At 41.9% G+C, this 20,775-nt stretch overlaps 1 protein-coding gene across 1 annotated transcript in view; it reads right to left on the bottom strand.

The window, feature by feature from the left end:
• The window catches only part of LOC104126931 (TLE family member 4, transcriptional corepressor), a 72,044-nt gene that overhangs the window by 3,818 nt on the left and 47,451 nt on the right, over nt 1–20,775 (bottom strand). Inside the window, exons 6-16 of the mRNA XM_035895034.1 lie at nt 12,540–12,659; nt 11,931–11,984; nt 10,466–10,618; nt 9,070–9,202; nt 8,586–8,779; nt 8,319–8,395; nt 3,739–3,988; nt 2,397–2,644; nt 1,280–1,427; nt 530–680; nt 131–207 (exon numbers count right to left, since the gene is read on the bottom strand). Coding sequence (XP_035750927.1) covers nt 131–207; nt 530–680; nt 1,280–1,427; nt 2,397–2,644; nt 3,739–3,988; nt 8,319–8,395; nt 8,586–8,779; nt 9,070–9,202; nt 10,466–10,618; nt 11,931–11,984; nt 12,540–12,659 — 1,605 coding nt within the window. The remainder of the gene's footprint in view (nt 1–130; nt 208–529; nt 681–1,279; nt 1,428–2,396; nt 2,645–3,738; nt 3,989–8,318; nt 8,396–8,585; nt 8,780–9,069; nt 9,203–10,465; nt 10,619–11,930; nt 11,985–12,539; nt 12,660–20,775) is intronic.

Here is a 20,775-nt window from a genome sequence, read left to right as displayed (position 1 = left end):
AGTCTTAAAGGAACACAATAATTAGCCAAGAATTTCCATTTAAAAACTCCTTAAACTAATGACAGACCCTGAGATGTGCAGCTCTACCGCACGGTAATGTATGTGGAAAATAGCTTTAGGACACTTTTACCTGGAATATACTGGCTCCATAAGGTGTTCTCCAGGCATTAAGAAGATTATCTTTTCCAGTGCTTACAAACCATTTGCCTGCAACAGATTGTTTAAACGTTATAGTTGCATTTTGTTTTCAAGGAATGCATCCCAGAAACAGATTAATCATAAAAACAATGCATTCACACATTAATGGAAAACATATCCAAAGAACAGTCACATTTTCATCTGGTTGCACTGTGATGTTTGAACACAACATAAGCAGTTCACACAAAAAAGCAGTTATATAGAATTTTAAAAATAATTTTAATACTTATGTTTAACATCTAGTTTTTAACTACAGCCCTACTTTCATTTAAAGGGAATCTTGAATGGATTTCCCAGGAGGGAGAACACTGGCCTGGGAAGATTTGCTTACCGCAATGAGCAAACTTGAGTGACAACACACAGCTCTCGTGAAGATGCAGTTGGTATTTGTCTGGCTTAGTAACATGCAACACCTCGACGTTACTGTTCTCCATTCCTACTGCCAACCACTCACCAGTTGGACAATAACCCAGTGAGAAGATCTGGAATTAGCACAGCACATGCTTCAATCAGTAAAGGAGTGAGCTTGAAGTATTCAAACTGACTCTTGCTACACTGTTAACACTATGCAAAACCACATTTTGGTCTACTACGGGTTTTAAAAACATGATAATCCAATTACTATAGTAATCAAGATAAATTAGTTCATGTAAACAAAGCTCAATTAAAACTGTAATAGTGAAGCACTGAATCAAGTTACAAAAGTTAATGTCCTAGCTTATCTGACAGCATTTTAAAATATTTTCGTAAAATATTTTTGAACGAGAATCTACAGAAACAGGAACAGATTGCACACAGGAACACTTTAATCTGGCAATTCTTTTATAAAAAGGACTCTCCACTATTCTCATGGGAGAGGTACTAATCTGTCAAATAGTCATAATCCAGAAAGATGTTTAGTTGCCACATCAAAAAAAAAAAAAAAAAAAAAAAAGCATGAGACTAAGTGAAAAATTCTTTGGCATTCTCTTTGAGCCTACTTCTTTTGCTTTAAAAAAAAAAACAAACCAACAAACAAAATCGCATGTTTAGAAAACCATGACAGATTTTTCTTAACATGCCAAAGCTTCTGAGATTGAACCTGCGATGTGAAGTCATGTTGCTGTAGCTGTCTCCCTTCTCTGAGGTCCCAGGATCTGACCGTATTGTCCAAGCCTCCTGTCCATAGTTTGGTGCCGTCATTAGAAATGTCAATACAGCTTGCTCCGTCTGTGTGGCCCTGAAATTGCCTGAAAATATTGAAAGAAGATACGTGTGTTCTCACACTGGAAAGAGTCGGTTCTGGTCACGTATACAAAATACCTCCTTTTTCTTCCAGTCCCTGACACCCAGCCATTAAAGACAACAGTAGCGTAGATTCCAATAGCAGTCTGAGATTAATATAAACTATGGGACGACCATGTGAGTCTTGTGATGAATTGATGAAGCAATCAGGCCAGACAGCCAAGCGCTAATTTGATTTCAAAAAGCACACTTTACGAGTCAGATACTCTGGGGATCTTTGCTGCTGACTGTGTGATACCCACCATTCATCTTGAAAATACCCTACTCTCCCCAAAGGAATGCAGCACGATTGTCAAAATTCACTTAGTTTAAGAAGAATCTGCAGGTCACCAACAAAGTTGGAAAAAAAAAAAAGAGCAGTCTAAATGGGGACGTCAGGGAGGGAAAGCCTGCCTTTACATGCAATACTGATATATTACATATAACAACAAAAACACAGTGCAGTGCACAGAAAAGCTCTGTATGACTGGCTCTAGGCTTACTGTACATTAGTGTTGAGCAGCAACCCATACTCCTAAGATGCTAAGTTTGCAATGCAGTGATTTACACAGGTCTTTACCCAAGATATATTTGCTGGAGCACTGATTAAAGAGATTGGAGTGTGAGCACAGTGCACTGCATGGAAACAAAGAAAACTATCTGTTCAAAGAACCTACAGCAGTGTCAACACCAGCTGATTTTAGGAAATTATAGTTACAGGCCACTCAAGAGGCCTGGAATTATGAAACTCTCGAAACCTATAAACAATTATATAGACCTTTGTTGAGGTACTACCATGGCTATTGCCTAGCAATGAAATACTGGAAGCAGCTATGCAGACACCACGGAGAAAACAGTTTATGCACGCAGAAGAGCACATAAGGTCGTGTCTAACTAATTCTTCACAACCTGATGATCCAGTTCTGTTGACCTACCTTACTAAAGTTTGGTTATGCAGATCCCACACTGCAATGTTCCCATCGCTACAGCAAGAGAAGCAGACCTTGGAATCGGGGCTGATAGCTAGGGCATAGCAAGCCGGAGCAGAAGATGTCAGCTCTGCTTTGATGCGAGGAGTAGGAGCTGCCAGGTCCCAAATGGATAATGTGCTGGCTTCCCCACCAACAATCAGGGTGCGGCCATCGGGGAGCAATCTGCAGGAACGGATGTAGTTATCTCTGTTCTGTGGAGACAGAAGCCATCAAGAGATTACTCATGAGGAAAGGAAAACAGCATTAACATGAGAGCAGAAATCCATAAAAGTATTGTATTCCCTCCTGGTTTTAATGAGCCATTTATACTTATGACAATGATAAAGTGTATTAATGCCAGAAAATTACATGACATTAGGGAAGTACTTAAACTTGATCTACAAAATTCCATAGTGAGAGATATTTAATCTTAATTAGCATCAAAACGCAAAGACCTGAACCCAGCCCAAAACAATTCAAGATAACTGTATTCGACAGCTTGTGTAGAAAGTTACGTTTTCATACACTGTTTATTTCAGCACATTAACCTCTCGGCATGGGGGAGTACCAAATTCCCTGCACGCTCCCCCCCGCCATCCCCCCACCCCTGTTCCAGTGAGACTTGCTGCCACCATCTAGGAGATGTCAGAGGAAAATATTCAGGCAATTTTCTTCATTTGTGTAGCAACTTGTGTAGCAATTCATTATATGTCTACATGTGCTGCACAGCTCTCATTTTACTGCCTCTGTAACAAGAAGCAACATCTTACCAAGAACTGGTAAATGACACAGGAAAAGCTGCTAACAATGGTTCATCTTGTTAGCACATTCAAATAATTTGTGAATAACACTCAGGGATATTTTTAATTGTCATATTAAGATGGGCAATGCATTCACACACATACACAGACACAAAATACGTGACACAATCTTGAAATATTCTTGGAGAACACAGCTGCAAGACAGCAATTTTTAGCATGATAGGATATCAAGCTTTAAGACTGCCAACAAATGTCAAAGTTTATAAACAATATTTGCTGCGCTGCCTTTGATCTTTCCCCCTACCAATACAATTTTAGGATATTGAAGATGTTTTGATTCATTGGGGGAGAAAAACCACAACTACGGCAAGGAACATACTTCAAATTCAGCTCTAAAAGAAACAACAAATTACAAATGAAGTATCAAGCTTTGATACCAATGACAGTGCTCAAATAGCCACTGTTTTTTGTACCTTAATGGTATCATTTCAATCTTAACAAAACCTGCTATCTTCTTCCACTGTTGTATGCTGCTGTTCACCTACCAGGCAGTCCAGCTGAGAGACAGGGCTCTTGTTGCCAGGGTGGCTGATGTCCCAGACCTTGACGCACCCCTTCCCACCCGTGTACACGTGTCTCGTGGGGTTGCTGATGGTAACTGCACACACAACTTCCCCGTGGTTCAGAGTGTTGATCTGGCGGGCATGGCGAGGGATTCCTGGACCAATGAGGGCATCAGGAGGGAAAGGAACTGGCTGCATCTGACCATCTGCACTTACATGAAATGAGTATGCTCTTCAGGGGAAAAAAAAGATAGGGGGTGATATAAGAAGTTTTTCTTTGAGGCTATTTAAGAAAACAGAATTAAAGGTGTGTTTCCACTGTGGGCATTCAGATTGTGCACTCAGCTCCTTTTGCAATCTCTTTAATCATGTGAAGAAAAAATTATTTATTTTATCTATAACATGGCCCTCAAAGCATAAGCTTAGGTGCTCTTCTTTTACAATGGGAAGTCTAGCAATCAAATGAGCTTTTACAACTCATGCCATGATGATATCTGGCATTAGTGAGGATACGCAACGCTACTCTCAAACTTGGGGCACGGGGAGACCACTGCATGCAGGAAGGGAAGAAGGTTGGGTCAGGGCCCCTTGGAAGACAAAAATAGTCATCTGGCTGCTGCAGAGCATGGCAGGTAGAGCTGAATGCCAGGGGACATTTAGCTGCTTACTGACTCTAGTGTGCAAACTTCAGCTGGACTGCTGCCAAGCTGCCCTGAACGCACTGCAGGTCCCACACCCCTCAAGCAAAACTGCCCAGCACTGTACCTAAGGGGGGGTGCAGTGAAACCTCCACCATCAAGGAGTTAAGTCCTCAAGGCACAGTTGCTGGCTGCTGACATGACAGACCAGCAAAAACGCACTGGATTTTTTTCCTTCTTTTGCACTTGCTGTCTTTTTTTTTTCTTTTCCCTTTTTTTTTTTTTTTTTTTTTTTTTTTTTTTGTGGACTTGACACAACAACAACAATCCCAATTTCTCTTGCCAGAATCAGGGCTCTCACTGAGAAACAATGTGTTGTTCGACTGCCAGTTATGCCACCTGTGACTAACCTATCAACAGCTTCATCTCAAAATATTTTCCATGGAGAACAGTTGGGTTGTGAAATTGTCTTGTTCTGAGATGCTACCTGACACATCGCATCTATTACAAGAGTACAAACTTTGGAAGAGGGCTCACCTACACATACCAACGTATGCTCAACAGAAGGCTTTCATTTTCTTAGACCTAAAAAATCACCATAGTACAGATGAAAAAGCTGTTGTTACAATGGTGGGATGAGGAGAGCTCACCAAAAAAAAAACCCAAAACATTTTGCGAGAATACTTCTGCAGATCACTTCCTTAATTGTTGCTTCAAAGTCACTGAAGAAGGCGGTCTTCAGAATTCAACTATTTAATTTGTTATTTAAGATTCATAGTGCATTAACACTAGAACAATAATCTTCAGTGGGACAAAATGCAACTGCATTTTCACCCTTCTGCCCTTCTCCCAGAGCTTTACACACTCCTCATCCTGCGCTCTGTTTCTTGTTCTGCCAGGTCTGAGTGATAGATCATATCATCATTCTCCATTTTTTGACATTAAACACATTCAGGAAAGGGCAGGACAGGTTTCTGTGGTTGTCCAGAAGCAGCAAACTGCCTATCTGAGTAGAATTAGCGCTCGATTATCACCACAGAAATCTGAAATATCTTGCTTGTTATCTCCCTAAATCCTGTTTGCTGCAGCAAGGTACTCAAAAAAGCAGCTGATGGTCACTTGAAATCTCTAACAAAACAAGTGGAACTTCATTATCATCTTTTCTGATTTCTGTATGCAGTCACCCTCTGCAGAGCCATGTTGAGCACTGAGTGTATGATACTTTTATCAGCCAGTGTGATTTTTACCATGCTTATAAAGTACACAGGGAACATATTTAATAATTAGAGAAGTAAAGCTTAGACCCGGAGTGATCTGCGACTACATTATTCTCACCCTATTTGTTACTACATACCAGCTGGGTGATTAAACTGTTGGTTTGTTGCTTGGCTTGGTTTTGTGGTGGTGAAGTGGGTTGTGGTTTCTTTTTTTTCCTCCTTCACTCTGAGGACTAACACTGTATGTTGCTTATTTGAAGTACTCTAAATATCTTACAAATACCTGACACTGTAAACACCTGGTGAGCACTCTTTTCTTCTTTTCACATTAGCTAGCTTTTCTATTTATATATTGTACAATCCTCAGTGTTTTGATGTATCTCCAAAGTGAAAAGAGTTATTAGGGGCCAGATCCCTGATGTGCCACACACTGCCCACTCCATTTCAATAGACACTCAACAGTGCGGGGAATTTACACAACTTTCGCTCTACGGGAAAAGGAAGAGTAAATGAGAAAGCAACAATCCTGAATGACATCTGTGAAAAGTAATGTACTTAAGATGAAGAAAAAAATCAATGCAATCATGCTAAAAGAACCACAGATTTCCAAGGTTTCAGGCCCTACAGCAGACAAATGACAGTTGCATTTAAATGTTTATAGCAGTCATCAATATGCCAACAATATTCAAAAACCTTGGAGATCCACCAGAACTGAACCGGTTTGATTTCAGGTTTGTCACACATTTTATTCCCCCCATCCCTAACAGGAGTGAGAGGTGAGCAGGGAGGTCTCCACACCCCTGATATTGCCAGGGTTTCTCAGACCACAGCAAGCAAAGCCTGGCAGAGCCGGTCACCCTTCCTTCCAGGCGGCCAACGTCACCAAGGATGAACTTGAACCCAGCAAACATTTGACCATAACATCAAGACATTTCTAAAGTGCCTGCTGCACGTGCAGGATGAAGATCTGTGCACTGCAGAATTTTTAATACAAGCAGCTGGTCCAGAAGCTGCTGCACACCAATTTCCAAACTCGCCTTACACAGCCACATACCAGGGCGGCACAACTAGCAGGAAAGTCAAACTGAGGTGGTAACTAGTGTGTCATGTCTGAGAGAGCTGGACACGGTTTATCATGGCCTGTATCAGGAATAGTGTGACCAGCAGGACAAGGGAAGTCATCGTGCCCCTGTACTCGGTGCTGGTGAGGCCGCACCTCGAATACTGTGTTCAGTTTTGGGCCCCTCACTACAAGAAGGATGTTGCATTGCTGGAGCATGTCCAGAGGAGAGCAACCAAGCTGGGGAGGGGTCTGGAGCACAAGTCATACGAGGAACGGCTGAGGGAACTGGGGTTGTTTAGTCTGGAGAAGAGGAGGCTGAGGGGAGACCTGATCGCCCTCTACAGCTACCTGAAAGGAGGCTGTAGGGAGGTGGGGGTCGGCCTCTTCTCTCTGGTAACAGATGATAGGACGAGGGGGAATGGTTTGAAGCTGCGCCAGGGCAGGTTTAGGTTAGATATTAGGAAAAACTTCTTCCCTGAAAGGGTTGTCAGGCTCTGGAATGGGCTGCCCAGGGAGGTGGTAGAGTCCCCATCCTTGGAGGTATTTAAAAGAAGGATAGATGAGGTGCTTAGGGACATGGTTTAGTGGTGGGATGGCAGGGTTAGGTTAACGGTTGGACTCGATGATCTTCAAGGTCTTTTCCAACCAAAGCGATTCTATGATTCTATGATAATTTGTGTGACACTCTATGTAAAAAGGAGTTACAGGCACTAGGACCGATCGCTTGTCACCACATATGTTACTAATCCTGCATGTCCACAAGCTCAGTGGCCAGTTAAGCCTATGCATTTACTCATATGCATGCAAGACTACCCCCCAGCCACTCCTCCACAAACATGTTCATACATATGACAGCGAGAGAAGGAATGGCACAAACATCCCCTGCCCTTCAGACCCTCCAGTATTAGATGGCCACAGTTACCCACAAGTGTTACAGAAGAAGTGGAACCTGAGGACCCTTACATAAAATCTGGATCAATATGGTTTGCATCACTGTTTTATTTTTTCCCCTCCCTAACTCAAGAGGGATGCGAGCAGAGAGTTCTTCACATCTGTGTAATTCTTTTTCTGAGGCTCACAACAAGCGAAGCCTGGTAGAGCTGGTCACATTTTATGGTCAGTTCCATCAAGGATGAATTTGAACACCATAATATAGTAATTCTTGCCAGTATTTTCAATCAAGCAAAACATTTCATTATTCCCTTCTCTGCACACTGCTGTTCATAGCAGCTGATAAATTTGCAAATAATTGCAAGGCTTTTGCGAACAAATTTTTTTTTTTTTTTAACTGGGAAGCAGAGTACAGTAGAGATGGAAAACTGAGATGCCGTTCCAGTTTGCATTTCCCTATAAGGCCAACCAGTCAGATTCAGCTTGTAGCACCTTGAAGTCCAGCTCCTTTTGCCATTTATTTCTGTCTCCTTTACTCTACACCACCCAGTCCTTGTTGGCTGCTATTAAGTCTTCAAAACAAATTTATAAATGCAACTTTAAGATTAAACAGTGTTTCTCCTGCCCTTGGCAAATAGCTGTATTTATTCCTATTCACACAATAGTTTTCAGTAGCTAAGGGGAATTCCAACCAGCAAGGGAACACAAATTCAACAGATGATTGACTTTTAAAGTTGAATGTTTGATACTCACGGTTTTCCTCCTGGGATGCCTGTGAGATTGGGAGGGATGCCTGGGACTCGCATGTGATGATGTGGATCAAAACCAACCTATAGTGTTCCCCAAGCAAAACAAAAAGGTGTATTAAAGACGCAGTTAGGCAAAGGAAGACTGTTTAATTCATGTTCTCCACAGCATACTCCCCAAATTACAAAGAGACTGAACTAGATTTAACCCCGCAGGTGTTACATTTAATACAAAATGCTCTCAACACCAAGCGCACCAGCAGCAGACACTTACCACTGGAGATCTCCCATAAGCTGCTGCCGCTGCTGCTGCTGCAGCTGCCGCACTCATTTGAGGGGAAATATTGTGTAGACCAGCGTAGGCAGCCCCAGGGCTGGTCAGCTCCCCATTCATACCAGCATGTGGCACGATCCCAAATGGAGTAGGATAAGGACACGGCACTGCCATAGGTGTCCTTAAACCTGAAGCTATTGAGGGGAAAAGAAGAGAGAAGTCAGCCAGCCAGCCCAGCCCCATCAGATGAAATGTGAGTTTGGCAAACAGTAAACTCTGTGTGTGTGTGTGTGTGTGCGCGCGCGTGTGTGTGTGTGTTTTTACACTCACACACGTGCACGTGCTGCATTAAAGTGCTGGGGAACCAGCTCAGCATCCAGTTTAAAGAGCTATAACATACTGCCTTGTCACTGTAGATTTACAGGGAGCCTGGTTAGGGACGAATGGCCACCGTTTCACACTGTCACAATGTACGGACACTAACCTAGTGGGTCCACACCTGGGGGTTTGCCAGGTACTGGCCGCAGTCCGGGAGTAGAGTTGCTGCCTGGAGTTGGGGCATCAGTCCGTGGAGTTGGGGTATTTGATTTAGACACAGGAGTGGTGGATTTCTCATTCTAATCACCAAAAAGTAAAAAGAGAGACAGTTCGTTATTTATTTTACTTTTTTAGCTAGTGGTTGGAAAAAGAGCCAATGACAACCAGAGTGTGCGTGATTAGTGATATTTAGCTTTTGGGTTTGGGTTTCAGCAGTCCCTGACAATGAAGAGAAGCTGCAGAGACACTGAAAAAGACAGAATGGCTCTGGGAATCAACTACAGCCTTCACAGCTTTCCTCATCGGGGGCATCCATATCATTCAGAATGAGGTCCATGACTGAAAATCATCGCTGCCTAACAATTACACTGGCAGCACATGTGGAATCTGTCAGTGGTCTCCCTCCGTTCATGGTGGACCTGCTCCCATTACGATTATGAGCTTCTGTGAGAGGCCACTTCTAGCTGGGCAAGAAGAGCAGGTGCAACCAACCTTGGCTCATGCCCAAATGCGGTGCTGGAAACACAGGACAGAGACAGTGATGGGTACAAAGTCACGAGCCGTGCAGTGCCGCTCTTGTGACAAGCTTGTTCATCAGGCAAACCACTGACTCCCGGGCTTGAGCCTGTTATTCCGTCACCCTTCCTGAGCCCTACACTCACTTTAACCTTTCTTTTTATTTATTTTATTTCTTTAAACAATCGTGTATCCTGACTCCGTGAAGAATTGAGAGGGGAGTTACTGTACAGCACAAGAAGGTGATTAACTACGGTCACAAACAGGAAAGGAAAGAACACCCCCGACTTGCAGGCAGCTCTTTTTTTCGGGTTTTTTCTTTTTTGCATTATGATTTGTGATGCAAGTCAAGGAAGGCTCTTGTAAATGACAGATTACTTTTTAGATAGAAAATAAAAATTATTGTTGTTGTATATGGTCCGGTAATTCAAACAAAGCTAACAACCAAATCACATCCAAGCAGGGAACTGAATTTGCTATAAACCACAGTACAGGAAAACAGCTCAGGGAACCCCTGTGTACTCTTATTTATTCTCAGAATGACAGTTTTTCATATGGGGGAGGAGAAAAACATCTCTCAGCACAGCACATCTATCATCTACCCACACCACCAGCAAAAACAACCTCTTCCTATCCCAAAAAAAGGCTGTGGACTTTCTCATTATTTTATTGAATTCCCCTGACAGGATAAATTAAACACATTTTAAACTGATGCTTCATAGTACTTTACTGATAGCTGTGGAAAAACAAATTGTGTCCAGTCAGAAATCCAGTAATTATGTGTTTCAGCATACGATCATGGGTCAGGAGCATTTTGAAGCACTTACAAGGCTAAGTTCTTTGGATTTGGAGGAAGGAGTACTGCTGGAGGATGCAATAGATGCAGGACTAATTGGAGCATCTTTCTTCAGCAGTCGAGTCTTGTCCAAGCCATTCTCCCGCGGAGAGTGTGCTGGGCTCCCCCGGGGAGAGGAAGGATCCTAAACATCAGTAATGTAGGTTAGTATAAAAACATCATACTAGCCACTAGTGCTTATCTTGAGCAATTCTCACTTTGGAATGAAGATCTGTCATAAGAAGTGACATCTTCCCCTTTAGTCCTTAATTGATTCAGCTGATAAAATTGTAAAATCAAGATGGATAATGAAAGACAACTTTTTTTTTTAAAATAAGTCTTAAAATTTGATGCCATTAACCATGAAAAATAATATTAAAAATCTATGGATATTAAAATAGGCAAGGAAATCTCATTTGTCAGGTGACAGACTGAAAAGGTTTGAGGCACTTGGCAGGCCTGAAAGTTCACAAATGAAGTCACATCCAAGAATGAAAGAAAAAACAGATACCATTACAAGCTGCATCCTATCTGCTGTGCTGGGCTGGCTTCAAATATCTCAAGCAGATTTTTGGTTCATATAAGAAACAAAAAGGTCCTTTGTAGAAATAAGCGTTACAGATCTGGACATGAGCCAACAATCCTGGACATGAGCCGGCAATGTGCGCTGACAGCGCAGAAGGCCAACTGTCTCCCGGGCTGCATCAAAAGCCGTGTGGCCAGCAGGTTGAGGGAGGTGATTCTGCCCCTCTACTCTGCTCTGGTGAGGCTCTACCTGGAATACTGCTTCCAGCTCTGGAGTCCTCAGCACACGAAAGACATGGGCCTGTCGGAGTGGGTCCAGAGGAGGCCACAAAAATGATCTGAGGGCTGGAGCACCTCTCCTATGAGGACAGGCTGAGAGAGTTGGGCTTGTTCAGCCTGGCGAAAAGAAGGCTGCGGGGAGACCTGATTGCGGCCTTTCAGTACTTAAAGGGGCTTACAAGAAAGATGGGGATAAACTTTTTAGCAGGGCCTGTTGTGACAGGACAAGGGGTAATGGTTTTAAACTAAAAGAGGATAGATTCAGACTGGATATAAGGAAGAAATTTTTTACAGTGAGGGTGGTTGAAACACTGGAACAGGTTGCCCAGAGGGGTGGTAGATGCTCCATCCCTGAAAACATTCGAAGTCAGGTTGGATGAGGCTCTGAGCAACCTGATCTAGTTGAAGATGTCCCTGCTCATTGCAGGGGGGTTGGACTAGATGACCTTTAAAGGTGTCTTCCAACCCAAACTATTCTATGATTCTACCCGATTTGCATTTTAAAGAAAGACAACCTGACTGGAGGCCCTCAGGCATTTCAAGCTCCTTTATGAAGGCAAAGGCTGTAATCTTAATCACGCACCCCAATATGCACAGAAACCACTGAAGACACCCCACACACACACCACCACAAAAACCACCATTGTGCATACCTCATTAGAAACGTCAACTACCAAGTTGTCATCACTCTTTTCACCATCGCTGTCCTGCAATGACAAATCCCAAGGTGTTAAAACATGTATTTAATATCCCGACGTCTCTTAAGTACTAAGAAAAAATAAACCAATGAAATGCAAGGCTGCTCACAATCACCCAACACAGCATTTACTTTTACCAAGCTTTATGTAGTAATAAAATTATAATATTTATGTCACCTACAGGGCTTCTCCTTAACAGGTTGCCACAGCTATAGCATTCTTCCCTATTTTCGCACTGATGAACAAGGAAAACAGGATGAAAAATCTTCATTCAAAGTTGCATGGCACTGAGAACTGGAACCAAGCTAGAGTCCAGATCTACCAAGTCCCAGCTTAACTAACGCACAGTCCTCTTGTCACACACCTTCTGGGTGCTCTATACTTACATTGTTAAAAACACTATCCATCCTATGTACCAAAACCTTCCACCTATAATAGATGTTAGAGGTAGGCAGTAAGAACCTGTTAAAAATTTGACCCTCAGTTTATAATTGTCCATGTGGCAGTTATCAGGTGAAATTACAGAGGAACACTGAAGTTCAACAAGGTAGACAATTTACTCACGTAACGAGCTGCTATTTCCTTCTCTTCTGTTTTCTGTTTCTTACTATCTGAAGAATAATCTGTTGAATTTCTGTGCTTTTCTGCTGTTCTGAAACTGGCTGAGGGAGATACAGAAGAGCTCTGCAGTCAGAAAAGAGATGGAGAAAACATCATCAGATGCTCATTCAAAACAGTGGTTCATTTGTCACCATCCCTCAATACAACTTAATCCGGTAATGTGATTTGGAGTTGTTCTCACAGATAGCACTTTGCATTTTAATCAGTGATAACCACCCAGCAAACAGTCTTGTATTAGAAGTGCACAATGCATTGCAAGAGACACAGATAAAGGTGATCAGCCGACGGGCTGTAGTTGCTATCTGCAGTGTCAATGGGACGAATGTAGAGGTACTTTGCACCATTTCATGAATACTGTGCATTGCCCTGGTTTTGGCTTGCTTCCTCTACAAATATGCAGGGTTAAATCAATACTCCCGAAAGAGGGGGGTGGGTGTGTATTGTGTACATTTGACTGTGTAAATCAAGAAGAACGAAGTGGCTCAAGGTAAGTCACACTTGGGCAAACATGTGAATGAATGATTTCTAGCAAAAAAAGAAGCAAGCTTCTGAACAGTCTCGCAACAGGAAAAAAAAAAGGGGAAAAGAACCTAAACTCATTTTTATTTTTGGTGCCTTTTACTATTGCAGGCTGTGCCTGCAGCAGACAGAAACACAACAGAATGGCTCAGGGAATCTCTTGCCATTCTGCAACCCTCACTTAGTGAGGATCCTTAAAGAGCACACATGGACAGGAAAGGAACTAAGATATGTACTTTATACGCTGTCATCCAACAATTCTGCTCTACTCCTTTAAACAAGGCAGGCGACATTTATCAACTCCTACCGTATTTCCAGAGCTTGGTGGAGCCTATGTCTTGGTATACAAAAAAAGGAAGTAATGAAAGATGCAAAGTTCCCTCTGGAATTGATTTTAGCAGCTGCAGTAGCTTTTGGCCCTAGTTCAAGAAAGCATTTAAGCATGCACTAAACTTTATCTCACATTGAAGTCAACGGTTGAACGTACATAAGTAAGGATGTGTTCAGGCATTTTGCAGAATTGGAGCTGACAGGAATGAAGATGAAAGTAATTCTCAGTTGAAACCATGCTGACTGTTTCCATCTCTCTGTCTTCCTTATATAAAGGGGTTGGAGGAATAACAACAAAAAATTTCCTTACTGCCGGATTTTAGATCCTCCCATTCATCCAGAAACACGGATTTTGGGGTTCTTCCTCCATGCACAATGGACAGCTGTTGTTCCTCATAAAACTATACAGCACAGCAATTTGATTTTGGGGTTTTCAGTGCACACACCCCTAGGTTTACTTTATAGCTACTACCAGGAATTCAAAACAATAAATTAGCATTTACATTGTGCAACTTCTGTTCCATCACTATTACTGAATTTCTTCTTTTCCTTAACTTATTATACCACAAACTTCTGGTAAGGATTAAGAACACTTAACCACAGAAGTTAAGCTGTGGTTGTTGCCACAGTCACATGAGAGAACATTTCTCCCTGCTGGAACACTCAGGTCCTCCTTACTACTTCTCTGAAATTTCCAATTCTTGTGAATAGCTGCTCAGATCAATGAGTGGTGGAATTTGCAAAAAAATCTTCCATCTTTTTGACTGGTAATTGTTAATTACCCTGTAAGTACACTGAGTGGAAATAAAAATTTTAGAACAAAGCTAGTGCTGAACACAGCCTGTGCCTTTCCCATTTGCCTGCCTGCCTGCACACTCCTCTCTCCCTGACAGTATAAAAAAGGTAGACAAGGATTTCCTATCCTGATCAAACCATAAAATATGTTCACTGATCTAGCTTTAAAGCAGATCATTAATCAACTGCTATAGTAAATGACACAAATTAAAAATGTTATTTTTTGCTCTGAAGAGAGCAATGTTTGTCTGAAGAAAGCAATCTTAACAACATGTGTTATGACATGTGGAGACAGTAGGCACAGAAGCCCTTAAAATAAAGGCCAAGTAGAAATGCAAAATTAAATGAACTGATGGCTTGAAAAGTGTATTTGTTTACTGCAACAATATAGCATAGTCTTTTGCAAAAGATTTTAATAGTATGCTCCTATTACATTTATATTCATTTACAATTTGGGAGGCAGTAGCTTGTAATGTGAATTCAATTCATTATTTCTCAACTTCACCCTACAGAAAGCAATTTGCTTTAAAATGAAGAAAAATAATCACCAGTAAACTACAAATTAGAATGGTGTCTAAAGAATTAAAGTAAACTACTGCACTTTTTAAATAGAAATATTTATTTTCATAAATTTGAAACTGTATAGTTTCATTTTTCACAATCTAGTTAGCTATGTGCTATAGATACCATTTGAATCTTTGATTTCACTGCTTAATAAAGTAATAAATTAAAGCTCCCTACCAGCATGATAAAGTAGCTAATTATCACCAGCACATAAAGGATGAGCACCACATTGGGCATTGGGGCAATGCATACTGCTTAATGGTTTCATTGCTTCAAAGATGGATCAGACCTGATACCAATATGAAAAGATCTTACTGCAGTATCTCACCTGCCATTAGCAGAAAAATGGAGACAACTCACCTATTGACAGCAGGCAGAATCTCATTTCCCAAACTGAAATTTGGCCAGTGTACTAGGACTAACGTTATTTGGCCTCAAGAGTCAATTCTTGGCGTCACAGAATGCTTTGGGTTGGAAGGGACCTTTAGAGGTCACCTAGTCCAACCCCCCAAATTACTACAGAACAAATCTAAACATTCTCACTTTTAACTGTCCTACCCCTTTTCTTGCATTGAGTCAGTCAATCAATACCCCTGCAGTACGAGCTTCTTTTCCCTTCAACATGTAAAGCACCTGCCACAAAGATCTCTGACTCATGGGATCTCTGGCACTGGTGCTGACAGATCTAAATTTATCTCTTATGCTAAATAATAAAGATACATCATGCACATAGTCAATGAGCTATGGTTTAGATCTTCCTATGGACCTAACTCCGTCTGTTTTCAGCATGTGAGGGACAACAATATTACCCATACCCATAACAACTCACTATAGTTTGCAATAGCTTTTCAGCCTATAAACACTTGTAAGGATTTATCTTCAGTGAGAAATACTGGAATGTAACTATGTCCTCATGGTTTTCCCTGTCATCAGGTTCCTATATGTAATTCTGTACCCACCCACACCTTTGCTCCTGAGCGTGCAAGTCTACATACTACAAGAGAGGTCCTTACAATTGCGGACCATGGAAGAAAACCTCCATCGAAGCAGTGTCTATCTGTCAAGAGTCTGCCCTGTTGCTTGATTAAAACATCAGTGCTCTCCTAACAGCTGCCTTTAAGAAGCTGGAATAGGATAGCTACTTAGGAAATTAAGTGATTCAGCATTATGACTTGGCAGGCTGTAACTTAATGGGCCGGAGTCCTCATTTTAGTAACTATTAAAATTTATAAAGAAATAAAGTCTTTTCACACTGCTGTTTTCTTCAATAAAATGCATTAATCTACTAGAGAGTAGCATTTTCCTACTAACCAACACTTGAGTTTGCTCACGTATAATAATTAGATCAGACACAGGAAAAAATACTCGTTGGTGAACGTAGGTTATATTTAGTTTCTGTTTTAACAAAACGTACCCATTTTTCATATTCTGCTTAGGCAGAACATTTTTATTCATGTTAAACGCACCACAAAATGCTGACAAAAACCAGCCGAACATACACATTTATAGAAAGGCTGAGCACGTTGCCTTGTTCACATAATTTGCTTAAGTTTTTTTTTCGTTTTTCTAGTGCTGGACCCCCAGCGTCTTTTGCACTAGGCTGTAAAGCATGACATGCTATGCTTTCGTCTCTGTTTTGGGCAGTGCTAACTGAAAAGCTCTCCCACCACAAGGACCACTCTCTTTTCTCTCTAACACTGGCAGGGTGCTACTCCTGGTGGAGTACCGGTGCCATACAGGCGCAAATTAAATGAATATAAAGAGGGCTATATACGCCTGTTACACAGCCATAAAATTCTCACTAGTATCAGGGGAAATATCAGCATGCTCACTACCTATTTGGGGTAATTAATGCTTCAAATTGCTCAGAAAGGAGAAAAAAAACCACAACAACTTCATTTTATCCCCAACTTCCACTGGAAGTTACTTGCATTAACATATATGACTCACACTGTAACATGGCAGAAAAGAAATCAATCTGGTCAGATTGCGCAGCCATCCAACTGCTCTCAAATCCGGCAAGCCCCAACTCCCCATATGCTAGCTCCTGCAGATGAAGACCTGGCCTGAGCAGACTAAGTGATAATTAAATGAAATCAGTGTTAAAAGTAATGACTAGAGATGACAGGATGAAAAGCCCTCCCACATGATAAAGCTGGCAACTCTTTAAACCATTCAAGAATATGACCATTCCCCAGCGTACCCTTACTACTATGCCAAAATGATGTATTTGGAGTGTAATAATTAAAACAATAATTCCCAACAAAGTGGGAATTACGAGATAATTGACCATCCTGAAGTATTAAGCAAACTGCAGTAAAAGCCAAGGATGCTCAACGCTAAGGTCAATTACGGTGTAATTATCTGAAAGACATTATTGCTGTTATAAAGTCTGTTGAAAGTATAAAAGAAACTATAAAACTGGATACAATACACATTGCAGGGAAATGACCAGGCAGTAATGCTGCTTGGTTGGCTGGTGCCAATGGTATAGATGGACATACCAGTGGCAGAGCTTGGACTCAGGCACTGCTCCAGGCTTGGGCTTGGAGCACTTAGGTCTTTAAGATAAAACCATATGCTTAAATCAGAAACATGAAAGGGAAGGGAAGGGAAGAAGAAAAAAAAAAAAAAAAAAAAAAAAAAAAAAAAGAAAGTGCTGCAACATCTGACATGCCAGGGATGAGACGGCAGCTGCTCTGGTGAGTGACGAGTGGTACGAGGTGTGAGAAGTCCCACCAGAGAGGTTACAGGAGAGGGTATAAGAAACACCCTGGCAAGAAGAAGGGGCAGTCCAGTGCAGCCCACCAAAACCATGCGCCCAGGGAGAAAAACTGTAACCAAGACCTCCTACACAGCAAACCTTCTGCACGGCTCTAACTAAGGCAACACCCACCTGTCTAAAAAAATGCATTCATTTGCATACACCTGTAGGCATAGGTACATTACTTTTATTAAACTGAGGGAGATGGGTGTGAAACACTGTGAGCTGCTCCATAGACACCATATGGAGTGTCTGCATAGTGGCTGCGCTCCTGAGGTCACCCACACCTAAACTGCTACTATGTTTTTTTGTTGTTACTATTTTTACTATTACTACATTCCTATTACTGCTGTTGCTACATCCCAATATCCACTCCTGCCTCACAGATTTAGTGCTCTTTGCTTCAATCTTCCAACATCCCTCTTCTGCTGTCCTTATTTAGGCAAGAAGGTTTTCCTTACCATGCCTTTCCCTAAAGGTATTTGCAGTGGGTCATGGTCAGGCTGGCACAGTCAGGCAGTACAGCCTGGAGCGCATCTCTTCCAAAATGGCTCACCAAAGGAGGGGAGCCTGGTAGCCAAGTATTGTTCCCACATCTACCACCTACCACAGCAAACTTTGTTAATATTTTCACCTCTCCCTTTTCCCACTTGTTTCTCCAGTTACCCAGACTGAAACCCAGCTCCCACTCAGCCACACCATGATCAAATTTTTTTTGCCTCATTCGCTGCCTTTTCCCTGTAGCTGCATTTTCAGATACCAAAGTCTCAGTAACTGTTAGTGAAAAATGCTACCAACTAGCTTGGAAAGATACAGAACAAAGCTGTTTTTAATATCACATGACCCTGTCTAAGCTAACTGGATTGAGTTTAGTAATCAAGTGTGTGATAATTATTTTTAATACAAACTATGATTAAAATGCAAACTTTGAAGTTTTATATAGCATTTTTACCCACTAATTAACTTCACTAATTGCAAAATTAATGAAGTTAATTAGTGGGTAAGACTGTCATAAAAAACATCAAAGTCTAGATGTGCAGTGCTGCTGCAAGAGCAATGAGATGGCCATAAAGAAGTCCAGAATAAAGAGAATGTGTAGGCTTAGCAGCTAGTCTTCGAAACACAAGTGTCCTCAAAAGTTTTACATGAACAGAGGTATAGATATGTGCTTGCATTATGTATATGTGCATGTAATTTCTTTTAAAATTTCCATGTAGCTGTTTACACTGGTGATCTGCTTGCCCTGGTGGTACCACTGCAATATTTAATCTAGGCTAATTAAAAGCATCAAATTCTAGACGTTATGAAATGGGTGATAAATTGAACAATAAACCACTACGGCTGTACACGTTAATTCCAGTCATGTATTTCAACATACACTTATCAAAGCTAAGTGGGCCACACAGAAGTTGGAGACACCTAGCAATTTTGACATATAATCCCATCAGCGTGTGCTGTTGTTTCTCTGGCCCCTCCTGGTGTACAGGTGCCTGGTAGTGGCAAGAAAAGTAGGTGTTTAAAGCAATGGTGAGGGCTGCTGGCTAGCCTTTCACAGATGGATTTTTGCAATAAATCCTTTAAAATACAGCTCCTCCAGTAATCACTGGCTGAGGGACATAACACACATAAGGCCTAATCACTACTGACACTGTGAGGGTCAAAGGATGGGGAGAAGAACTGATGCAGCTTAAGTACAAGCAGTGAAGCAGCAGAGGAGCACAGCTGTGAGGCAAAAAGGAAAGACAGGTTTAGGCTAAAGTATATCTTAGCACAGGCACATGAAGGTAGTGAAATCAAGGACTGTGGCAAGAATAACAAGCACCCTTTGGTAAGCAAGACAGTTTGAACAAATGACCTGGTTTCAGCAGGGAACAAAAGAAAAAGAAACCGATGGGCAGGAAAAGGAGTTAAAACATTTCTGATAGCTTTACAGAAACTTCAAAGTTCACAGATTACATTTACCATCAAGTCTGCTCTCGTCCGTATCTGCCAACTCATAAATATGGGATTTAATTGATGGTAGCACAACCCAGGCATTGTCAAACATCCTCCCCTTTAATCCACAGAGCAATTCACCTGATCCGTTCTCCATTCACCGCCTCATGCTTCAATCTCCTCCCCTTTGAACAGACCCCAAACTAAGACCACATGCTTCAGCACACAGCAGAGCAGGTAATTTGGACGGAGTGAAAAGATTTGCAAGAAGGTGTTAAGGCACAAATTGCAACTGGTATAGGCAATACAGCAGGTGAGCCTCGGGGCATATGCAGGCTGCAAAGGAATTCTGTCCCTAACGATCCCGGAAAAGATAGGTGCTCCTGGGTAACAACTGCACGAGCACAGAAATGCTACCAGACAGAGGAAAGCGTGGTGCTGGCATGTTAGAAAATAAATGCCAAAATGCAGGACAAACCTGCACGTTCATCGTCACAGCATACAAAACCCTAAATGTTACTTCAGCCAAAACCAGGCGTGCTGAAACGGAGGGGCCAAAGGCCACCGAGTTACAGCAATTCAGAAGGACTGAGGGTAAATATAATCATCTTCGGAAATCTGAGGAACACAGCGGTGCCAAGGAGATGCGGAACTACAGCTCTCCTCTCCTCAAATATTTATTTGGGGTTCCAGTTACTGATCTTTCATGCTATTTCCTTCAGCAGAGACCTGAAACAGTTTGAGCAGTTCTAGCAAACGAGAAACAGAAACGGAGAGGAGCGCATTGGGAGTTAACTAGGGAGAAAGAGCGAGGGAGAGCACGCAATCAGAGGATAAGAGGAAAAGCTCAACCAGCCAGAGCATTCAATGCAGCAATTTAATTGTGGGCTCACCACCATGAAAGGGAGCGAGCAGGCTAACCACCAGCCTGCATTACGGGCTGCGATTCAGCAGCATGCCACCACGCCAGGAAAAGCAGCAGCGCTCTCCATGAGCGTTCTTCACAAGCCAGCAACGGAGGTGCACAGAAAATTCCCACCATTCAACACAACTCCAGAATATTAACACCAATTACGTTTTCATCGCGACTGACTTTAAGCAGAACGCACAAGGTAATTCCGTTAGTTTTTAGAACAGTGAGGACACACTAAAGAGGGTATGTTTTATGAGAGCCATTAAAGGCCCGTGTCAGTATGCTTTACACTGTGTTAAAAAATACCTGCAAGAATCACAAAATCCCTCTGAAGAATAACCGGCTTTTGCTTAGAGCCC

Source organism: Egretta garzetta, unplaced genomic scaffold, assembly GCF_000687185.1.
Source record: "Egretta garzetta isolate BGI_Z169 unplaced genomic scaffold, ASM68718v1 scaffold1005, whole genome shotgun sequence".
Lineage (NCBI taxonomy): Eukaryota > Metazoa > Chordata > Aves > Pelecaniformes > Ardeidae > Egretta > Egretta garzetta.
The sequence above is the reverse complement of the archived record's forward strand: the minus strand, read 5'-3'. Positions and strand labels throughout refer to the sequence as shown.